The sequence below is a fragment of the Poecilia latipinna genome, unplaced genomic scaffold, assembly GCF_001443285.1.
Source record: "Poecilia latipinna isolate Pla-1442-1.1 unplaced genomic scaffold, P_latipinna-1.0 Scaffold1796, whole genome shotgun sequence".
In the NCBI taxonomy this organism is placed as follows: Eukaryota; Metazoa; Chordata; class Actinopteri; order Cyprinodontiformes; family Poeciliidae; genus Poecilia; species Poecilia latipinna.
In genome coordinates, this window is record NW_015114412.1 from 175,790 (window position 1) to 200,233 (window position 24,444).

At 40.9% G+C, this 24,444-nt stretch overlaps 1 protein-coding gene and 1 long non-coding RNA gene across 2 annotated transcripts in view; one reads left to right on the top strand and one right to left on the bottom strand.

Moving 5' to 3' along the window:
* Positions 1-24,444, top strand: part of LOC106965278 (uncharacterized) — a 130,305-nt gene that overhangs the window by 59,669 nt on the left and 46,192 nt on the right. The window lies entirely within an intron of this gene.
* Positions 1-24,444, bottom strand: part of LOC106965276 (A disintegrin and metalloproteinase with thrombospondin motifs 20) — a 105,429-nt gene that overhangs the window by 21,889 nt on the left and 59,096 nt on the right. The window contains exons 17-28 of the mRNA XM_015061272.1: positions 24,256-24,422; positions 23,940-24,069; positions 23,279-23,405; positions 22,968-23,178; positions 22,726-22,890; positions 22,213-22,383; positions 20,743-20,862; positions 20,173-20,280; positions 18,655-18,819; positions 16,936-17,205; positions 10,788-10,949; positions 9,163-9,339 (exon numbers count right to left, since the gene is read on the bottom strand). Of these exons, the coding sequence (XP_014916758.1) occupies positions 9,163-9,339; positions 10,788-10,949; positions 16,936-17,205; positions 18,655-18,819; positions 20,173-20,280; positions 20,743-20,862; positions 22,213-22,383; positions 22,726-22,890; positions 22,968-23,178; positions 23,279-23,405; positions 23,940-24,069; positions 24,256-24,422 (1,973 nt within the window). The remainder of the gene's footprint in view (positions 1-9,162; positions 9,340-10,787; positions 10,950-16,935; positions 17,206-18,654; positions 18,820-20,172; positions 20,281-20,742; positions 20,863-22,212; positions 22,384-22,725; positions 22,891-22,967; positions 23,179-23,278; positions 23,406-23,939; positions 24,070-24,255; positions 24,423-24,444) is intronic.

Here is a 24,444-nt window from a genome sequence, read left to right on the forward strand (position 1 = left end):
GGGGAAAAATTTTTTTTTTTTTTTTTAAAAAAAAAAAAAAAAAAAAAAAAAAACGTAGTTTGTTTAAAAATCTCGGTGTGAAAACGGTCTGGTATTTTTATTTAAAGTCATCACCGTTATCGTGAAAGAATCTTGCATAGGCATATGGCTAGACACGTTTAACTTTTGGTAAACAAGCACAACATAAAATATAGTTGCAAAAATATTGATTAACCGAGGAAATAACAAATGAATATGATATATATATATGAATATATATATTATAATGAAAATAAAATATGTTTAAGCTAAAAAAAAATAAAAAATCCACAGTGAAGACCAGGTATAAGATTTTCCAGTAAATGTCTGAAACAGATCAAGTATTTCCCTCTTCAGCTCGACGTTACATTGCTGCATTTCTAATCTACATGGCTGCCAGCCATCTGCAGCTTTGCATGAAGAAGTCTGAAGAGCTCTAGCAAGAGACGGATCTTGACCTTGAGTTTCGAGTCTGAATCTTAACAGTCATCAAATCACATTGTTTTGGTTTTTGTTTTTTTACAATAACCCAACTCTTTATGCCTTTGTTTTCTCCTTAAAAAGACTCATTGTTCCACAATGTCTGCTTACTAATTGTATTCTTTGTCTCTTTTTAGCCCCTGTGAGATGAGAAAAAGCACCACAAAGGTCAGAGATTTGACAAATAGCACCTTATTAAATGTATTTCAGTGTATTGAAACTGAACACGCTGAATGAGGAAATGTTCGACACACATCCTTGAACCAGTGGTCTGGTGACGTTGACGACGTGGTAGCAGAAACTGAGAGGTAGCTGACTGACATGGACAGCACAGCACGTAAAGGTCAAACAGTATGGTCACGTATTAGTTAAACTTCTAATGGAAAACATGCCGACATCTTTAGAAGATCTGACACATCGTCGGTTTTAGGATTATTACATCCCTGTTTGCTGACAGGAAGTTCAACACTCAATCTGTCATTGTCTTCCCCATTAGGAAGGATATCAGCTGCATCTCATTTTACTCCATCAGCTTGATGGCGTTGAGAGGTCCAAAGAGAATGAGGCCCCATCAGAACCAAACCTGTAGTCTCATATGTGACACTGAGATGATCCAGTATTTGTAGATAGAACAGCTTCAGGTAATCAGAATACTTTCAGTCTGTGCCCTCATTCATCCCTAAGGTGTTCTGTCAGTCCGGCTGAAACGGGAAGGGACCATCCCAAACTGTCCCCGTATAATAGTGAGTACTAAATGGTCAAAAATATCTTTGTATACTGCATCGTTAGAAGTTCTACTAGAATGTGGGTCAAGTCCAAAAAAAAACAAAAAACCCTCACCACAATCATTCTTCCGTCATCGTTCACACTTGACAATCTGTTCTTCACCACGATTCAGACTCATTCACTAGATTGCCAGGCAGGCAGTCTTCATTTGTCAGTCCAGAGAAAATGTCTACTGCTCTAGAGTCCAGTGGGTGCCTGGTTCATACCGCTGCGCAGTGGCACTTGGCGTTACAAGGCTCCGATTTGAAATTCTCAGCCATGGAAACCCAGTCCATGAGTTTAACACTCAATCTGCTCTGGAGATAATCTGAACAGCTGTTGGCTTCTGCACAACGTGCATGTTAGTCAGTGGTGTCCCTGCTTTGCTACTTTACTTAGCTTACCACTAAGTGGCTGTCAAATGTTTAGTAGTGCAGAACTTATTGTCCATGTAGCATCCTACATTGCTCATTTTGATTTGTTGGACCCTTGAGAATGACCCGTTCTTACACAAATGTTTGGAAAAGTGGTCTGCACATTGAGATGCTGGATTGTACACATGCAGCCATAAAAGGGACTGGAAAATCTTAATTGATTTAGAGGGGTGACCCAGTATTTTAGGCAAAATTGTACAAGTATGATGCAGATATAAACAATTTCAAATAGCTACCACAATGGATTGGAGCAAAGCAGATGCTTTCTGCCTGTGTCAAGGCAAGGCCATGCCCTCTGTCATTCAGTAGACCTGGGATACCCCAAACTAAACGCTTCCAGACCTTGGTACCCCGTCTCTTCTCTTTTCGTCTCACCGCATCTGCTCCTGATCACCCTCAAGAAAACATTTGCTCCTCCGTACGACATAGGCTCCTCTCTTCCTCTCCTTAATTTCTCCTAGTGGTATGTTCAAGGATTGACCCTTAGCGCAGAAAGCTACTAATAAAATCTGCAGTGTCTCACACAGTGTTTTCAAAATCTTTTGCAAATAAAAAAATGTGAAGTGTGCTGGTCTTATGTGGGAAGTCATCCCAAGGCGATACTTTTTCAAATCATCTTTTGCTGAATTTGCAGCTGCACAGTGACAAATGGATGTTTTTTGTTTTATCATAGTTTCTGAAAGATAGCTCCAGCTCAGTCAGATCAGATGGAGAGCTTACTTTCCGAGTCTTGTCAGAGATTTTCCATTTTGATTTACATGTGGACTTTGACTGGGCCATTCCAGCATATGTATTTGATTTTATTGAAGCTCTGGCTATTTGTTTAGAGTGGTTGTCCTGGTGGAAGGTCAGCCGGAGCGCCGGCCTTACACTGAATTTTTTTATGCAATCTCTAATAAATTATGAGACATGGTATTTAGGATATTATTTGTTGGAAAAAATTAGGGGAATTTAAACAAATTCTGTGCATTGAAATCTCCATTTTGTGTGAATTTGTAAAAGGTACATATGTTTTTTTTTCTGCCTAGTGTCCTTAACATTTACTTCAAGTCCTGACTTAAAGCAGCCTAATGTGCAGATACCTTGAATCTTTAGATTTGGTATTCTGATTACATACAGAGACGTCAGAAGCTTCTTCCCCCCCCTCCCCAAAAAGCAAAATACTCTATTTCATATAATGTGTCGAGACAAGCCTGTATTTCATTGAGACTGCAAAAGAGTGAGCAAGAGCAAGACTTCAATTGGTAACCCCGCCCTAAGCTTTTGAGGTTTTAACCTGCGTTTGTGTAGAAACATGCAGAATTGGGAAATGCTGACCTGGTTTTCTGCCTCCAAGGTTTGTCAAGGTTTGCCGTAATCTTTTGGCCAAACCACCACTTTGCTTTCACCCTAAGGGGCCACAGCGTAAAATCATCTCCCAACGCACGTTCAAGAGAGGACCAGGGAGAAACTTTCATCTACTAATTTGGTTGCTCAAGCTCGACTGACAGGAAACGCCAGACCCATGATGTCACAAACAACTGACCCCAAGGTGGCAGGTTTGAGGAGTGTTCATGCTCATTGCTCCTCGGCTGGAGCAAGGAATGTCGACGCGTCCATGTGGTTTTGATTTGAAGTGCTGTGATTAGCTTGCAGGCGCTCTCCTGCCACGCCTCCGCCCCACGGAAAGCATATATTTAACAGGAAGTGGCGTGTTTTTGCTTATAAGAAGGAATAAATAACTAAAGTGGTTCCTGTTAATATCGGTACGATGAACCAGATTTTCTTAAGGTAAATAGCCTCAGTATATATTTTATAACCAAAACTCTGACAAATGAATTCAAAATGTGTCTGTTTTTTGTGAAATGTCTGCAATAAATCTGATTATTCCTTGGTGTCTTCTCATCATTTCCATATGGAACAATTATGATCTCCTGACACATTTTTGTTAATATATGGAGATTTAGAGAAAGAGAGAAGGATAAAAAGAGAGAGGGAGAGAGAGAGAGAGAGATAGAGAATTTGACATTTAGGGATAACTAGGAATATGAGGGACATTCACAATAACAACATATATGATAAACAACTTTTACAATATAATTACAAACAAGATCTGGCTGCAAGATTGATGCAACAGGCCTTAATAAGAAACCATAATTTGCCATATTTGGCCTTTTTCTCAAAAACTCAAAGCCCACATTAGTCTTTAGTTATTGATTTGTTTGTCTGTACAAATAACTAAAATTAATTTATTGAGCAAAACGAGTTTAATTACTGAAAATATATCTTACGTTGTAATAAAAGCCATCTGTATTAGCATCTTGCAATAACTGGTTGTTCCCAGATGTTTTATGAGGAATTCGAATTGTGTTGTGATAACTAAAAGGACTAATTATGATTTGATTATTATTCAATATTACCTCTTCAGTCCCAGTGTCTGCGTTGTGTGATTAGGGGATTTTCTCAGCTGTGCAACCCTTTGCCAAAACGAATTCATCTCAATTACTGCTACAGTAAATAAAGTGAACTTCTGCAGTCTGGAGCCAAATGCATTACTGAGACCTCTATTACGGCAATGGTAAGCAGATGTGCCACCCAGCGCCAATGTTTGCCTGGGTCTGCTTTCTCTAGGCAAACTGTGAAACAAAGTGGTGAAACACATTAAATGAACACAAAAGGAGATGCGCCAATCAGGAGTTTCCAGGCCGACGCCTGGTTTAGCTTGTGCTGTGACCAGATGATTTGGTTTTTAGCTGATTACTCTGTGACGTGTAAAATAAAAAGAAGTGTGTTCTTTATAGAGTTTAAATGACAGCAAAGAGAAGAAATTATGACATTATCTGAATGTATCCAAAGTCATATGTTCCTAATCTTTGTCTGACTTCTATTAAACTCTTATCATAGTGCACAATGTTGGATAATATGTTTATTTGGTTCAGATTTCTAGATTTGAGGCGATTAGTGAATAGCATTAAAAAAAACCCCTGAATTTTCACAATGTGATCTGCTAATGACTGATCAGGGCCAATGAAGGCCGATTTGAATCGCTGACTGATTGATTGGTGCATCAATCACTTCCTTTTACACAGCAGGGGTCTAAATCACAAGACGTACTTTAAATGACTAGTCCCTTAATTATAAAAAAAAATCTTTTGCATGCACCCTATCAAAAAGCACATTCAAATCCAGCTGCATGTCTTAAAAATGTCTACCCTGCCAAAAACAATAAACTGCTCATATTTAAAGATTTGACTTTCTGTGTGGTGCTGTGTCTTGTTTTTATTTGCTTGCAATTCACATCCTTGAAGTTTTGCCAAGTTTTGCCAAGTTTTATGCGCTTACTGAGGTTTTTTTAGAGATCAGAGAATTTTGTAAAAAAAAAAAAAAAAAAGTATTTTCAAAGGCAGATTTTATTTCGCTTATAGGGATAACGTTAAGAAACGACACAAATGTTACATTTACGTCTCTTTAATAGTTTTTACATAAAAATGCTCAGCATAACCTAAGTATTTTGCATGTGAATGAAATAAATAGCAAAACAAACAAAAAAAAATAACAAAACAACAATGAACCGAAACAATACAAAATAATTATTATAATAATAACAATAACGTAGACTTGATTCATTTTGTCTTTGGACCACAAGTAGAGAAGAAAAAAAAAAAAAAAAAAAAAAATGGCTGTGGGAGTGAAACCACCATAGCACCATGGCTCGGTTTTAGTGAAGATACTCACATACTCACTAACACACACACACGCACACACATACACAATAACAATAAGGAGCAGGAGCACCAAGAAGGGGAGCTACCTATGTATCCTCTACAGAAATGACCCCAGATCTGGTGAGATCATCTCAGATAAAACAGCCTATGTCTGCCTGCGGAAGGTTATTCATTTGTAGGACTGTAAATTAAACTCGAGCGTTTATTCTGAAAACATCATCACAGGTTAGTTTGTTTGAGTTTGATCTTAGTTCAGAAGTCGCCTCCCTCAAGCGAACATTCCCACACATCTGCATCGTTTCAGACTGAGTAGTCGGTTCTAATGGCGAACTCTCGTGTTACCATGACAGCCAGTTCAACGTCATTTCTGAGCGTTAAAGCTGAATATCTGAATGCTCTTTGTGTTTTTCTTTCTTTACAACCCACTAAACCCATCTGCTCTGTCAGTTTTCATCCACTGTTTATTAATATGAATATGATATATGTTTTTTTTAGCTTTTAATTTCTTTTTTTAATGGTTTCATGTCACGACGACAACTGAGGTGAAGTTAAAGACTTTGGAGGTAATTGTTCACTTAGCTACCACCATTGTGCTCGATAGTTGGTACCGTCTTAGGGCCTTGTTGACAAAACTGCTAACTATTTGACCGTAAATATTTCTTATAAAAAATATTTAGCTGTCTTATTTTATTTTTCAGGAAAAAAGGATGCCAATTTCTCCTGTCTTCTCTCTTCTATCCACGGTGGTGTAAAATTTGAATCGCTGCAAACAAATCCATCGCAGGACAACACAGAGACATACCCAGCTCTTGTTTAAAAAAAAAAAAACAAATAAAAAAAAACCTTGACGTTCCATGTTGTTCAAGTTATTATTACTCTGAAAAACTAATGGTTCACATAAAATAGTAAAAGCCAAGAATTATGACATTCATTATTGCCACTCGTGACGACTGCATGGACGTGTTAATCAGGACAACGTATGTTTCTAAAGTCGTAACGCCTTCGTTGTGACCCGAGTAAGAACAAATAGCAGTTAAGACGGGAGACGTGAGCCAGCACCAACAAACTGATGTTTTAAAAATGGAGAGTAACTTTAGTCAAGTGTTCAGTCTGAGCTGGAAAAAAAATATTACAGCTGCAACAATTAATAATCTGTTGTAAAGAAATAAGTATGTACATATTTATATATGTTTTATTTTGGAACAAAAATCCTTCAGAACAAAACAAACAAAAAGAAAAGAAAACTGGCCATACGCAGAAAGACAAAAACGACAACGGACGACCGGAAAAGCATCTGTGTGCCGACGTTTGAATTTGCGGTCAATAGCACCCCATGTAACGAAATAAATACTTCTTTTAAAACTTGAAACCTGATAATACTTAACAATACCCAGAACATTTCACTATTCTATTTAAAGAAGCACACAGAAGCTGCTAATGTTCGTATCAAATTCCACTCATTTGCAAAAGTGAAGCAGGTGTTGGTTCTGAAGTGCCGAGCCGACATGATTAGCTGAGATCCCAGGCAAAAGTTGACTTATTTTAGGAAGATCCGTTTTTTTTGTTGTTTTTTTTTGACTTGATGGGATGGAGAAATTACAGCATGGAGCCACATGTGTGACAAACCTTAAGGCTGCAGCAGAGAGTCCTGAGAGAATCTTGACGTTTCGATAACATGACCACCGACAGATCGCTTTCCTGCAGCGTTAGGTCGTTTCTATGCCATTGGCACAACTGCAACAAATTGGCAATCTTGAGCTTGAATGGCTTTAAGCTTTGTGTGGACGGAGGTTATGAGCAGCAGCTCGTACACCATCATGATCGACTCCGCTAAGAAGCACATCATCTGTCGCATTCTACTCTCAGTTTTAAACGCATATTTTAATAAAAGTTGCCTACTGCAGCTTTAAAGTTTTTTTTATTGGAGTAGCATAATTTCACTCTGAAAAAAATTACTTTTAATTTTAGCATATTTATTCAGTTACTCATTTATTCATATTTGTATTTTCTTTTACTTTATTTAAATACTTGATTTTAATACTAATACTTTCTTCTTTTTATATCACCTCTTAGTCTTCTGCTACTCATTTCACAAGACTGAAGCAAACAGAGAAGGCGTAACCTTTAAACTCTCGTCTCTGCACAGTTTCTCTACATCGCCCAGAGTCCCAGTTCTCTCTTTCACTCTCTTCAACTCACCCAACTTGTTGTCGAAACAATCTTGGTCTGAAGACTCAGATGGCCTTGGATGGAAGGTAAATTTTGTACAAATAAACCATCTCTTAATATTATTCCGATCGTTATGCTGCATGGCTGCTTTCATGATACAGACATTAATCATCCCAGTTTGAGAAACCAACATATTGTCCGCTTGTGCTTCACTGAACTTGGCTAAAAGAGACGGGTGGTGTCACAGGCTGACTCTGTGCATCACCTGAGGGTTTGGTTTGATGGACTCAACCACAAAGACGAACCTTAAGACAAACAAGATAAATCCAGAATATCCTCTAAGACGTGTTGTTGAGTCGTGACCTGCTCCCTCTGCAACAGGGCACAAGTCAACTCGAGGGAAAATATGCGAAAATGTAATGCAGAAAAAACAATTCTGGGGGCAATGGAGAGTCATACACCCTAGTAAAATATTAGGAGGAAAAAAAGCCAATTATTTATTAAGATGTTGATTTTTTTTCCCCTCATCATGCAACACTTATGTGGAATTTTCTCAGTTATTCAGTGTTACATTATGCTACTCCAGTAAAACTTCATGCATTCCATGAGTTTTATACATTTTTATAGTGGGTTGCAACGATAAGTGCAGAGGCAGACTGGAAAGGCTTCACTAACCAAACAGAACGTCTTGATATTATATAAAAAAAAGCCTTTCCTTATGACGCTTACTGTCAAATAACACTACATTTAATTGCACCTTATTCTGTTTAACTCTTATTTCTAGGACAGCATTTCAACCTTTTTTTTTCAAACTGCTTGACGACTTGGACATTTTCCAGACCTTCACACGGAGATGAAGCGTTTTTTGTTTTTTTTAATTCAGTTTGAGTACAAGCGCAATCAAAAACAGGAATGAAAACTACGTTCCTCTGTACAAACTGTATTTGCCCATCGCGGGACGGGAGAGGTTCTGACCAGGAGCACCGGTAAAATATTAAAACAAAAAAAAAAATAGCTACTTGGAGAAATAAAATCAAACTGTACAACGATACATACACAAAATACACTGAGAGGCCTTTGTTGCTGTTCAATAGAGGCCATAATATTAACTCTTATACACAAATATACACTTGTGTACTGCAGATACAGGGTGAAGACAGCAGGGATTATTTTCTTCACGCCTAATATATGAAATAAATACTTCCCTCCATAAATCTAAGGCACTGCTGGACAGCACTGTCCTGATTTACAGGTTTTAATTTGAAGCCTAGAGTCCAAAATGGTTTCCATGTGTTTTTAATGACGCTCTAGGTGGAGCAGCATTGTTGCTGCATGTTTTCTTTTTTTTTTTTTGCATTCTAATCAGCACCATGCCACTGAGGGGCCCATCTGGGTGGGCTGAAGTCGGCTAGTAAACAGTGAAGCTCGATACCCGGCATTTACTTCAGGAACTCCTACAGTTTCCCTCCTGGAGCCATTATCGTAACACACGATCTCTCTCTTTTTCACAGTGATGCATCCCTCTCCCCCCCTCCCCGCCTCCCCCTAATTGAGGAAAGTAAATGTTGGAGGTGAAATTAGTACTATCGTACCGGCTTCCACGGTCGGCGATGCCAGGACGCGGCGCCCGGGCAGGACTGGAGGTTGCACTGCTCCACGTCGTGCGGCTTGTCCAGGACGTCGCAGTTGTAGTCGTTGAGTCTCTGACCGCTGGGCCTTTGACACACCACCAGGCGAGTCTTCCTCCCTCCACCACAAGTCTGGGTGCACTGAGGGGGAAACGGCGGAGGAAATGCGTCAAGCTTCTGGTGCTGCTCTGGCTAGTTGGGACCGCAGACGTGACGCGCCAGCTTTACTTTTCTCCCATTAATCTAGGCTCTCTTTCTACAGCACCTGAATGTTATGTCTTGAAAAGACGGAAGAAGGAAATCTAGCACACACCTTATAGACCAGCGGCGTCCAACTCACTTTCGCTTTGGGCCACATCAAGGTCCCGAATGTTGTGGCAGAATATCCTGATAAAACTCATTCAGAACCTCGTAATAAACACCAGTCCATCTTTTCACGCTGATATGATTTGACAATATGCAAATTAAAACTGATCTGATTGATAAAATAATATTTACGCACACAACAATAACCTTAAAGGTTCTTTTCATAAAGTCAAGTTGTAAAAATGTGCACTGGGCTGGATTTGGGCCCTGAGTTTGACGCATTTGGATTCAGACCACACCTGGTTAGATGTTTTATCTTTCATTTGATTCTCTGCTGACGGAAAAGTTTTCAGAGGATATTCTTATTGGTGTTAAAATACAATGTCGCCTGTGTCAAACCTTTTTTAAGAGGCTCGGCGAGACGGGTTGAAACCGATGTGTGTGTTTTTTTTTTTTTTTTTTACTTGTTCCAAGCAACAAAGTGCAAAACGATCCAATTTACCGTCTCAGATTCTGGGGATTTTGTTGCGAGTCTGCATTTGATCATCTTCTTTCAATTTGCAAGCACAAGAAAGAGGACTTTTGATGTTTATTGGGGACAAACATTAAAAAAACTGGCAATAAATGGACAATTCAAACCTGGACTGGAATATTTTGCGTGTGATGTTACAATGACAAGTTTCTTTGAAACAGTTTGTAACCTGTGAAAGCTTTCATCTCCCTCTCGTGAGACGGGCACTGCATGTTCTCAAGACCTGGATGTGCATCGTTATGCAAATCTAGGATTTTCAGCAGGTTTCCTAAAGTTTCTGTCTCTCTTTCTTTAGCTTTTTCTTTTATCTTGTCGTCTCATTCTCATCAATAAAGGTGTAGTTCAATTACAACCATTTTCAATAAGCAATATTTCTGGCAGGTACTTGCTAATAACACTTCCTTCTTTTTACCCATCATGCTCATTTACATTTTACCTTCATATTTCCGCTTTTATTCCTGTCCTCTCAGTTTCCGTTCACATCTTACTCTCACTTTGCTTTGGGTTGAAGAATTACAGATCTGAGTTTTTGCCTCCAATGCTCCTCCATTTAGATCCTAAAACTACCGATCACATGAATTTATAACGTGATCGTTGACGTTGTTATGCATCCGCACAACACAGAGTCATCCTTTGAGGTCAGGAGTCTTTGTTTGCCTTTCAATGCAAATAAAAAATGCATTCCTAATTTAAGAAAAAAAAAAAAAAAGGTCAGGTACAAGAACGACCGTAACCCTGAATATAGTCTCACCTCGCCCCAGACCCCGTAGTTCCACAGAGGGCAGGGCCCGGAGTCGCAGCTCTTGGACTCGGCAGGTTTGACCCTTTCGTCGCAGTAGCTGTTGCTCCGCCCGTCAGCGTCCTGGCAGACCACCACTCGCCTCTGGAAGCCTCCCGCACAGGTGCTGGAGCACTGAAGGAAACACGCAGCTCATCAGGATGCATTATTTAGCTCCGTTTGTGGGTCTTTAAATATATCGATCGCTCCGATCTGCCATGACGCTGCATAAACTTCTATTGTTTTGGCCAGTTTCTGCCGGAAACACTTCGGCTTTAATGTTTGTTTATATTTATTTCAATTCAAACTATTTCACGCCTGAGCACCGTTTCTATTTACCTTGGTGAGAAAAGATATGAAAGGACTGCAAAGGTATTCAAGCCCCTTAGTTGTACAAAATTACTTTGCTTGTATTGGGAATCTATGTGACAGACCAACACAAAGTGCTTTTTTTTTTTTTTTTTTTTAAAGCTGAAGGAAATTTACACTTTAACTGGACCGTAGCTCTGCACCAATCCACTGCAGCTTTGGCTGAACGTTCAGAGCTGTTGAGGCTCCTCCTCTGCCTCAGGTCTTTTAAAGCTTCCCTTTTTTGCTGGATTACCCTGTATTTAACTCGTTCCATCTTGTTATCAGCTTTCAAGTTCGTTCCGTGAGCTCCATGTGTTCTTTTCTTCGTGTAGTCAGGAGAGGTCAAAGGGGTTTTTCCACAAAGCTCTCCATGTCCAATACGCGGCTTGTAAGGAAACTGTGCTAAATGTTTGGATTTTTAAAGCTCACTTCATTTTTTTCACAGAAATATATATATAAAAAAAGGGAACCAATGCCAATATTTTTCCCCTACATGGATAGATAAGGATTTTTCATCTACTGATGGAAATAGATGTAGTTTAAAGATCTTTTTCAACCTCTAAGCAATAACCATTCAGTGCCAAGATGATCTAACCACGAACAAACGTCTTCCAAAAAGAAGTCAGAGGATTCTGCCTTGACATAAAGTAATCGAATGGCCCTGAATCAAATCATAATGATGCATCCCTTCTGTTAGTGGGAGGGAGAACACAGAGTACCGGCTCCATGTGGGGGAGGACAGCACGGGCTGAATCTAGACGCTGCGTAAACATCGTAATTTAAAATTAAAACCATTAGTTTGCAAGGAGGATTTTTTTTTTTCTAACATGACAATTTCGACAGAATAAAATCACCATGAAAGGTCAAATCAAGTTGACGGAGGCAACGTTGCAAACGGGTTAAAAACAAAATGTCTGCTGCTTCATCTGCCTTCAGGATTTACAGCTGCTTTCATTGCGTCAGAGTTTTATCGTGGAAACCTTTGTCCTTTTTTTTTTGTTGTTTGTTTTTTCACAGGCTAACCAACACATCCATGTCAGAACATAAAGTACATCATAAGGTTCACTGTGTCTCCACTTGCCTTCTGCTTCGAGAGACAAAACCCATCTGCTTCCTCAAGCTCGAATCTAATTGGTTCAAAAGATTGTCTTCGGGCGCAAAAAAAAAAAACATACACGCATACCTCAAGTGCAGGCAAAACCACTATTATTCGCTCGCTGCTATTTTTCTAAAACGTGCTATTTGTGCTGAACATACTGCGCCCCACGGTCCGGTCCTCCACTGGTTGTCTGCGGACGGGACGTTCCAGCTGCTGTGTCCCGGATGACGTCCCGGATCCTGAGGGTATCCGTAGGGTTGTTCGTAAATGTGCTGACGGTTGTAGGCGGAGGGGCAGGGAGCAGCCGTGCACTCTTGCTCGGCCGCGGGCCTCTCGTCGGGATCGCACAACGACTGGTCCACCGGCTGGTGGTAGTCGGAGCAGACCACGTGTCTGGTGGTCCGTCCGACGCCGCATGTCACCGAACACTGGGAAAGTCCGGAGGAAATGTTTGCAAGCACAACGGAGAGAAAAAAAATGAATTGTCAGTTTTTTCCCCCAATGTAAAAATGTGAAACTTCATGGAGTTTTACACAAGTTATAAATAAATAAAATTTATGGCAATTGACGACATGTTACAAATGCCTTGGTTTTAGTATGTAATATCACAACATTCAGCAAATATCTGCAATGATACATTTACACATACTGGAGGTTATTATTGGTGGTGTGTTTGGTGGCGTTTCAGATTCTGTGTCTTTCTCTCTGTCACTTATGTGTTTCCTTTCCAAGCTCAGTCTTACACAACCAGAGGGAGCATTTCCCGGTTAAACTTTTTTATTCGGCGAAGACCGGATTTTTGCTACGTGTCAAGAGTAGGGCATGAAGCGCTTTATTTTGTACTCCTGTCCCATCGTCAAGTATATCAGAGGTAGGAGATTTACTTTGTCTCCTACTCGCAGTAGAGCAAAGGAGAGTTATAGACGGACTTTTAAACGTTTGCATTAGGCGCGCACGAGCGAGCAGGGTTCGATCCGTCCGTTGGTGAACTGCAGTTTTTCTTCGAAAATGAGGAATCATATTAATGCCATTGCAGGCGAACCTGTTCTGCAAGAGCACCCTCCAAATTATCCAAAGTGGAAGGAGCTACAACAGTTCAGAGGTGTTGTACAACCAGGTGTCATGACCAGACGCTGCGACAGCCACGCACACTCGTGTCACGTTCAATGCTTCGACATTAAACCTGGTTTGAGAGAGCAGCAAAGCACCCACATAGGGATAGAAACATATCATGATTTGATCATGGTATGTTTGATTTGATTTGTAGGGGAAACACTGCATCCCTAGTCTACAAAACAAAACGTTCTCCAGATATTGACTCCCATCAGGCACGCGATGAACCACCGAACAAAATCTCACAACATTTTGACATTCAGTTTGGATCGCTGGCTAGTAACCGCCTAATCTATCGTACATGGACTCCTTGCCCTGAACTATTTGAACTTCTTTGTCTAATTAGATTTCTCTAGGACATTTTCCAGGTCCAGAATTTGGCCCAAAGTCAACAGTGTTACTTTTAATTGTTTCCACAAACTGCTTAGCAATGCTACCCCTCAAGACGTGAAGACTTGTAAAGCTTCGACTGAATGAGAAAATGAAGGAGAAATCAATTTAATGTGCCAAATTAAATTTAACAGACTTATTTTTTCCATCAAAGAAGTTCATTTGGCTTCAAAGGGCTATTAACCAGACTTTTTTTCCCCCCTCATAAGATCAGAGAGTTTAAAATTGAACGATGATGTTAAATAACTACGAGCTTCACTGCAGTACTGCTTTTTAATGGAAAAAAAAAAAAAAAACAAAGCCTTAGAGAGATTTTAAAAATAATTTATTAAATTGTTGTTAATGTGTATCTAAGCCTTTGATGTTGTACTTACAGCAGACCATTCTCCGGCATGCCACTGACCACAGGGGCTGAAGCAGGTGGAGAACTCCGGGGGCCGCGGCAAGTGAGCGCAGTACGACTCGTCAGCCACTCCGCCCTGAGCGTCTCGGCAGCTGACGTACCGCGCACGCTTCCCCTTCCCACAGGACACGGAGCACTGCGCAGAAAAAGATTAAAAATTAATAAAATAAAAAAAAATTAAAAAAAGGCAGTGATTAATTAGAAAATGCACAAATTTTAAACTTCAGAGCATTAGGAGAAAGGTAAAACGTTTGATTAAAAATGGAGTGTTTTCAACTCTAATCGAAAAGAAAAACTGTTTTTGTTTTTTGTTTTTTTTTACAGGAATTTGTAAGGAAAGAATTTAACCGTACTAGAAGCAGACTTGGATAACTGATTATGTTAAATAATGAGTCACGTCACAGAAATGGAAGTCAAAAACCTTGTTTTTTAAAAATCGCTCATATAGTTGCAAAAGCATTCATACAACAAACTCATTGCATTTATTGGGTTTTTATTTGATAAACCAACAAATACATGTCTAAAGATTTTTTGGCTGCCATCTTTGTATATTTAGGGATTGTTATTTTTTTGTAAACTATTATCTACAAACTAGTTCATGGTTAGATTAGATGCATAATATCTGCAAACAACAACTTTCACCAACGATTTTACATTTGATTGGAGTCTGGACTTAGGCTGGGTTCCCTTTCTGCATCAAATTACTGAGATAATCATTAAAATAACATAGCCATGATTATGAAAATGAACAAATCTAAATGCTTTGCTGTGAATCAATGTATTGTACAATAGTGTAAATTCCACAGAAGCACCGAGAATATTTTTTGCAGCCGAGGAAAAACCTCACGACTGATTGATGAACATGCGATACAACCTACAATGATTTTTTAAGGAGCCAGAAAGTGTTTCTCTTTGAATATGAGAGAATCTGCGTGTGTGTGTGTGTGTGTGTGTGTGTGTGTGTGTGTGCGTGTCTGAAGGTGTCTGGTAGAGAGGCCTGCTTGGCATATGAGCTCACATCAACGTTCAGACTGACGGAGACGATTCAACTGTGGAAATTGTACAGTCATGTTGAAATGAGATCTGCTTTCCATTTATGTAACAATGCAAACTATTAGGGAGAAGGAGGGGCCTCCGAGCCCAGGCCCCGGAGTGTGTGTGTGTGTGTGTCTGCATCTTTTTATTTGTGTGAGACAGAAAGCGAAGCTACAAAAGCACCAAACCATAAAAAAAGATAATAGCCGCGTAGAAAAAGTTTTATCTGGAGAAAAATGGAAAAACATGTCAAGTCATTCGGATAGGGACCCTCAAACTTAAAACCATACGTAGCAGTTGGTTGTGTATGGTTTGTTTCTACCAAATACACAGGAATGTAGATGCGTGGGTCAGATTTTACCGCCGTTGCCTTTACCTACACGTGTAAAATAACAAGAACAAACCACCGTGCTTGGCAAATGCCGCAGGTAAAACATCAAACCCGTCAGTTCTTACAGAAGTCCAGGAGCCGAATCTCCACTGAGTCACAAGCTGAACGGTGTTGTCAGGGCGAGGCGTAATCTGAGCTGCAGACGTCCGTGGGCACGCAGGCATCTCACAGTCCTACAAAACATGAAGTTTACCACAGTTCACCAGAGGATTAGGATAAGAAACTGAAATATTGTCTGACAGAATCTCCCAAATTAAAAACAAATAAATAAATAAAAAATCCAGATTATTCCTGCTAGAATTTACACCAACCAAACAAAAAGGTTAATCTGTTCGGATGCTCTAACTGGTACCAGAGCAGAAAAAGCAAAAGGAATGTACATTTGTCATGCTTAAGTAAGAAAAGATAAAAATAAAATCTTTAAACAACAGGAGAGACCCAATGCACATTGAAAAAAGTGAATATTTACACATGTAACAAGATAGTTGGTGTGCTTACAATAGAACGCATTGTTTTACAAAAGTAACAAACTGCATTTTGTCACTGAAATACATACAAATAAAGTCTAAACTCTTTAGTGTGGAAGCAGTTTGCTTAATTGGTTGTTTTTATTTAAAATGCCTCTTTAGCCCTACCTGACTGTCTCTGGGCCTCGCTGCAGCGTTGCACTCTCTGTCATCTACTGAGTCGCCGTAGTCCCCTAAGACGCACCTCACAGCCCTCATCTGGTACCCGTGTCCGCAGGTCACTGCACACTGAAACACAAAACCACACACGTGCTTAGACACAAATTAAAAAAAAAAAAAGAAAAGGGGCGGGGGGAAAGCGTAAAATAGTTGAAGCCCTCTCTTTTTCGAGGTCAGTCAACGTCCGTCAAGGGAAAAGCTGATTAAGACTTTGACGTGCACTTATATGCAGTTCACCCACAGAGTCAACCTGACCCTTCACCTAATTGCCCCTTCACTTACAAAGCCACCCGACTGTGATTAGAAACACCGCGAGAGTGAAAGGAAGTGCTGAGATGGGTTTATTTGACCAGCAATTTATAATCACACGAGCACAGAAGGGAAGATGCCCTCCAGCACTTGCAAATATCTTATTTCATAGAAACATGCAGGGAGGAATTAGCCTTGCATGTATAAACTATACAATGACATCCATTCATAGATGTTNAGAGACAAAACCCATCTGCTTCCTCAAGCTCGAATCTAATTGGTTCAAAAGATTGTCTTCGGGCGCAAAAAAAAAAAAACATACACGCATACCTCAAGTGCAGGCAAAACCACTATTATTCGCTCGCTGCTATTTTTCTAAAACGTGCTATTTGTGCTGAACATACTGCGCCCCACGGTCCGGTCCTCCACTGGTTGTCTGCGGACGGGACGTTCCAGCTGCTGTGTCCCGGATGACGTCCCGGATCCTGAGGGTATCCGTAGGGTTGTTCGTAAATGTGCTGACGGTTGTAGGCGGAGGGGCAGGGAGCAGCCGTGCACTCTTGCTCGGCCGCGGGCCTCTCGTCGGGATCGCACAACGACTGGTCCACCGGCTGGTGGTAGTCGGAGCAGACCACGTGTCTGGTGGTCCGTCCGACGCCGCATGTCACCGAACACTGGGAAAGTCCGGAGGAAATGTTTGCAAGCACAACGGAGAGAAAAAAAATGAATTGTCAGTTTTTTCCCCCAATGTAAAAATGTGAAACTTCATGGAGTTTTACACAAGTTATAAATAAATAAAATTTATGGCAATTGACGACATGTTACAAATGCCTTGGTTTTAGTATGTAATATCACAACATTCAGCAAATATCTGCAATGATACATTTACACATACTGGAGGTTATTATTGGTGGTGTGTTTGGTGGCGTTTCAGATTCTGTGTCTTTCTCTCTGTCACTTATGTGTTTCCTTTCCAAGCTCAGTCTTACACAACCAGAGGGAGCATTTCCCGGTTAAACTTTTTTATTCGGCGAAGACCGGATTTTTGCTACGTGTCAAGAGTAGGGCATGAAGCGCTTTATTTTGTACTCCTGTCCCATCGTCAAGTATATCAGAGGTAGGAGATTTACTTTGTCTCCTACTCGCAGTAGAGCAAAGGAGAGTTATAGACGGACTTTTAAACGTTTGCATTAGGCGCGCACGAGCGAGCAGGGTTCGATCCGTCCGTTGGTGAACTGCAGTTTTTCTTCGAAAATGAGGAATCATATTAATGCCATTGCAGGCGAACCTGTTCTGCAAGAGCACCCTCCAAATTATCCAAAGTGGAAGGAGCTACAACAGTTCAGAGGTGTTGTACAACCAGGTGTCATGACCAGACGCTGCGACAGCCACGCACACTCGTGTCACGTTCAATGCTTCGACATTAAACCTGGTTTGAGAGAGCAGCAAAGCACCCACATAGGGATAGAAACATATCATGATTTGATCATGGTATGTTTGATTTGATTTGTAGGGGAAACACTGCATCCCTAGTCTACAAAACAAAACGTTCTCCAGATATTGACTCCCATCAGGCACGCGATGAACCACCGAACAAAATCTCACAACATTTTGACATTCAGTTTGGATCGCTGGCTAGTAACCGCCTAATCTATCGTACATGGACTCCTTGCCCTGAACTATTTGAACTTCTTTGTCTAATTAGATTTCTCTAGGACATTTTCCAGGTCCAGAATTTGGCCCAAAGTCAACAGTGTTACTTTTAATTGTTTCCACAAACTGCTTAGCAATGCTACCCCTCAAGACGTGAAGACTTGTAAAGCTTCGACTGAATGAGAAAATGAAGGAGAAATCAATTTAATGTGCCAAATTAAATTTAACAGACTTATTTTTTCCATCAAAGAAGTTCATTTGGCTTCAAAGGGCTATTAACCAGACTTTTTTTCCCCCCTCATAAGATCAGAGAGTTTAAAATTGAACGATGATGTTAAATAACTACGAGCTTCACTGCAGTACTGCTTTTTAATGGAAAAAAAAAAAAAAAACAAAGCCTTAGAGAGATTTTAAAAATAATTTATTAAATTGTTGTTAATGTGTATCTAAGCCTTTGATGTTGTACTTACAGCAGACCATTCTCCGGCATGCCACTGACCACAGGGGCTGAAGCAGGTGGAGAACTCCGGGGGCCGCGGCAAGTGAGCGCAGTACGACTCGTCAGCCACTCCGCCCTGAGCGTCTCGGCAGCTGACGTACCGCGCACGCTTCCCCTTCCCACAGGACACGGAGCACTGCGCAGAAAAAGATTAAAAATTAATAAAATAAAAAAAAATTAAAAAAAGGCAGTGATTAATTAGAAAATGCACAAATTTTAAACTTCAGAGCATTAGGAGAAAGGTAAAACGTTTGATTAAAAATGGAGTGTTTTCAACTCTAATCGAAAAGAAAAACTGTTTTTGTTTTTTGTTTTTTTTTACAGGAATTTGTAAGGAAAGAATTTAACCGTACTAGAAGCAGACTTGGATAACTGATTATGTTAAATAATGAGTCACGTCACAGAAATGGAAGTCAAAAACCTTGTTTTTTAAAAATCGCTCATATAGTTGCAAAAGCATTCATACAACAAACTCATTGCATTTATTGGGTTTTTATTTGATAAACCAACAAATACATGTCTAAAGATTTTTTGGCTGCCATCTTTGTATATTTAGGGATTGTTATTTTTTTGTAAACTATTATCTACAAACTAGTTCATGGTTAGATTAGATGCATAATATCTGCAAACAACAACTTTCACCAACGATTTTACATTTGATTGGAGTCTGGACTTAGGCTGGGTTCCCTTTCTGCATCAAATTACTGAGATAATCATTAAAATAACATAGCCATGATTATGAAAATGAACAAATCTAAATGCTTTGCTGTGAATCAATGTATTGTACAATAGTGTAAATTCCACAGAAGCACCGAGAATATTTTTTGCAGCCGAGGAAAAACCTCACGACTGATTGATGAACATGCGATACAACCTACAATGATTTTTTAAGGAGCCAGAAAGTGTTTCTCTTTGAATATGAGAGAATCTGTGTGTGTGTGTGTGTGTGTGTGTGTGTGTGTGTGTGCGTGTCTGAAGGTGTCTGGTAGAGAGGCCTGCTTGGCATATGAGCTCACATCAACGTTCAGACTGACGGAGACGATTCAACTGTGGAAATTGTACAGTCATGTTGAAATGAGATCTGCTTTCCATTTATGTAACAATGCAAACTATTAGGGAGAAGGAGGGGCCTCCGAGCCCAGGCCCCGGAGTGTGTGTGTGTGTGTGTCTGCATCTTTTTATTTGTGTGAGACAGAAAGCGAAGCTACAAAAGCACCAAACCATAAAAAAAGATAATAGCCGCGTAGAAAAAGTTTTATCTGGAGAAAAATGGAAAAACATGTCAAGTCATTCGGATAGGGACCCTCAAACTTAAAACCATACGTAGCAGTTGGTTGTGTATGGTTTGTTTCTACCAAATACACAGGAATGTAGATGCGTGGGTCAGATTTTACCGCCGTTGCCTTTACCTACACGTGTAAAATAACAAGAACAAACCACCGTGCTTGGCAAATGCCGCAGGTAAAACATCAAACCCGTCAGTTCTTACAGAAGTCCAGGAGCCGAATCTCCACTGAGTCACAAGCTGAACGGTGTTGTCAGGGCGAGGCGTAATCTGAGCTGCAGACGTCCGTGGGCACGCAGGCATCTCACAGTCCTACAAAACATGAAGTTTACCACAGTTCACCAGAGGATTAGGATAAGAAACTGAAATATTGTCTGACAGAATCTCCCAAATTAAAAACAAATAAATAAATAAAAAATCCAGATTATTCCTGCTAGAATTTACACCAACCAAACAAAAAGGTTAATCTGTTCGGATGCTCTAACTGGTACCAGAGCAGAAAAAGCAAAAGGAATGTACATTTGTCATGCTTAAGTAAGAAAAGATAAAAATAAAATCTTTAAACAACAGGAGAGACCCAATGCACATTGAAAAAAGTGAATATTTACACATGTAACAAGATAGTTGGTGTGCTTACAATAGAACGCATTGTTTTACAAAAGTAACAAACTGCATTTTGTCACTGAAATACATACAAATAAAGTCTAAACTCTTTAGTGTGTAAGCAGTTTGCTTAAGTGGTTGTTTTTATTTAAAATGCCTCTTTAGCCCTACCTGACTGTCTCTGGGCCTCGCTGCAGCGTTGCACTCTCTGTCATCTACTGAGTCGCCGTAGTCCCCTAAGACGCACCTCACAGCCCTCATCTGGTACCCGTGTCCGCAGGTCACTGCACACTGAAACACAAAACCACACACGTGCTTAGACACAAATTAAAAAAAAAAAAAAGAAAAGGGGCGGGGGGAAAGCGTAAAATAGTTGAAGCCCTCTCTTTTTCGAGGTCAGTCAACGTCCGTCAAGGGAAAAGCTGATTAAGACTTTGACGTGCACTTATATGCAGTTCACCCACAGAGTCAACCTGACCCTTCACCTAATTGCCCCTTCACTTACAAAGCCACCCGACTGTGATTAGAAACACCGCGAGAGTGAAAGGAAGTGCTGAGATGGGTTTATTTGACCAGCAATTTATAATCACACGAGCACAGAAGGGAAGATGCCCTCCAGCACTTGCAAATATCTTATTTCATAGAAACATGCAGGGAGGAATTAGCCTTGCATGTATAAACTATACAATGACATCCATTCATAGATGTTTTGAGTTGTTTGCTGAATTCGCTCAAATACCCGAATCCAAAGTTGGAATCGTCAGTAAAGACAGGAACTGCATGTGTGAGAAGAAGAAAAAAAAAAGTCCAATAAGGACTGATAGATAATGAGAGAAAATCGAAAGAATCTTAGAGAAAATGAAAGATGGATTTACGAAGAGCTTCTTGCTTATCAGATGAAAAACACACCAAAACAAGAGTCAAAAATGTTCCAAAAACGTCTCTGATAACGTTCGATTAAGTCAAAGCGGAGTTCCAGGACTGCGTCTTGGAAAGTCCCAAAAGGTCGCTTTTATGACTAACAGTAAAGTGTGAAAGGGGAAATAAGCACTAAGTTCCAGTTAAAATCCTGGTAAGTTTTAGAAAGTGAATTAAAAGTTCAGCGTAAGCATGCGGGATGTTTTATAAACAACTGGGTAACTGGAGCCAGTAAGTTCACAGAAAACAAACAGAAAGTTATAGAAGAACACCTGGTAAGATATGGAAAGTAAAAATTACCTGACATCTAAGACTGCTGAGCTTTAGATATCAGGCAATATCTAAAGCTCAGAGGTTAGAAAGCAACCTCTACATTTCTGCAGAGGAAATGTAGATGTGAAGGAAAGTTCCAGGAAAGTAACTAGTGAAATCATATAAATGTCAGAGTAGCATTTACTATTTCTGGGGAAGTAACCAGTAAAATGCAGGAAATAGCAGGTTTACTTTGTGCAGTGCAACCTAAGCACAAATAATCAAGGTTGCCCGTCACTGATTTATTGACTGAAAGCGTTCATGTGGTTCTTGTACTTTTCATTTCTAACCTATATAAGTTGAACCATTTTTTTTTTAAATGTAGTTATTTTAACCAATCTAGCATGCGATTTAAGTATTGTTCAAGAATAATTTACAGTACGTCTGTGAGAGTGTGTGCACTGAACTCACCGCTCCCCAGACGCCGACCTGCCACGTCGCGCACTCGGGGAGTTTGCAGCTCCCCACAGTGGGAGGTTTGCTGGACGGGTCACAGAAATGTTCGCTCAGCTTTTCCTCCCCGGCTCCCGTAGTGCAGGACACTTGGCGGTGCCTCATTCCTTTCCCACAAGTCACCAGACACTGGTGGTGTTTGGGCATTTAGGAAAAGAGAGGATGAAATGATCATTTCTATCATTTCTATCAGTTCCAGTGTATAGAGATAAAATCAAAGATTCCACTCCTAAAACAGCACAATTTACAAATATCATCCTATTTTTGACAACTATGCTTGAATGTGAAATTAAAAAACAAAACAAAACGTGGGTTCGATTTGTTGCGCTCTCTTTCCAAACTTGACTTTGCAAAACTGTAGTTGCAGTTTTTAATTAGCATTTCACAAGGTTTAAAGAGGCTTGGCTTCGTTGCAAACGGAGAACTATTACAAATTATTCATGCTTTCAGTGTGTATTTGTGAGAGCCCACCTCGCTCCACTCACTGACTGTCCACTTTGGACACGGCTGGTCGTTGCAGGGCTCGGTCACCGCCCTCTCATAGTCGCTGCACTCTCTGTCCACCAACCGCCGGCCCAGGTTGTTCATGCAGTAAGACTCTCTGCTACGAATCCCGCGTCCACACGTCTTAGAGCACTGCACAACGGGGCTTTTTAGTGCGGCTTCGGCTACAAGGGTCAAGCTCGCAACAGTTATTTTTCTGCAGACGTTACCTGCGACCATGCGCTGTACTGCCAGCTCTTAAGCAGACAATCCCCGTGGCAGGTCTCCCTCATCTGAGGTTTGGCAATGTCGCCGCAGACGCTGGCCTCCATCCTCTCGCTGCGTCTCTTCGTCCGGCTGTACTTCATACACTGAACATCCAGGCTGCGGTAGCCGGGGCCGCATTTCGCCGAGCAGTCGCTCTTTCCGGCGACGTGCCATCTGTAGAGTGAAAGATGTTTGCGTGAACGTCTGGGAACGCTGGGGCTTGTCGAAGGGCTGCGTGTCGGTATCGTGGCTGTGTTGGTTCCTGAATTCCCACCTGACTTCGCAGTCGGTGTTGCAGGGCTCAGTAAAAGCAACGGGGCGAGGTAAATGTTCGCAGCGTTGATCGGATACTTCAAGGTGATCGCTGTCCCGAACGCACACGGCCTTCCGTCGTCTCTCACCTGAACACAGGACGAAAACCAAGGCTGGCATTAGATAGGTCCTTGTAAATATGGTCTGTGTTTGTCCTTACATTATTCCACTTTGCACTTAGATCAAATGGGAGACTCTGTTGTCACGCGGTGTATGGCAGTTTCACACTTACTGGCAGCCAATGTAAACCAACAAACGACAACAGAGAAAGAGAGCAATAATCAGAGAAGCAGCCGTGATGTCCAGAGTGACGCCAGAGGAGCTGAGGGGATCAACAACGTTGGTAAGACTCTTTTCTTAATGGAAAAGAGTCAAGAAGAAAGCCATAAATAACAGGCCCAGTTTGTCTTAAGCCGCAGATCGCAGCGGTTCCCAACCACCAGCCTGTACCGCCCCATGGGTCGTTTGGTGCCGAGACATCATTTACTTGGTATCCACAATCAGACCACTGGACCAATTTTATTCCGAAATACCAGCAGCCTTCACCTGCTTCTGTAAATGCGCTTGACCACACCGTCCCCACACCACTGAGAGGAGTCTGCACAGCACAGCTGAGGTCGTACCTTGACAGAGGCGGCTGCATTCCAGCCAGGAGCCGGAGGGATCCCACACAAACTGCTCCCCCTGCTCCTCGATGGGTATGTTGAAGGAGTAACGCACATCTGGGTTGTAAAGGTTCCCCACGCACAAGACCTGCCGAAACAACGGCGTCCACACTGAGACGTCACATCTTTAAACGGAGGGATTAAAACTCGCTGTGCGACAAAGAGAACCTTCTGCAGGGGTTTATGTTAAAAAAAATGAGGCTCTATCAAAAAAAAAACAAAACAAAAAAAACGATTCGGTAAACAAAACAAAAACGCAAACGTTTTTTAGTACCTGCAAAACGAGCTCCTCCTCGATGCGGTCCGTGCAGTTGATGCGCTCCACTTTTGTGTCCGAGCCGCTGTACTCGATGACCGTTCCCTTGAAGGTGATTTCCCTTTTGAACATCGCCACCACAAAGTTCCCATTCAGGAGGAAGTTGGACTGGCCGTCAGACAAAGCTGAAAAAAAAAGAAAGAAGCA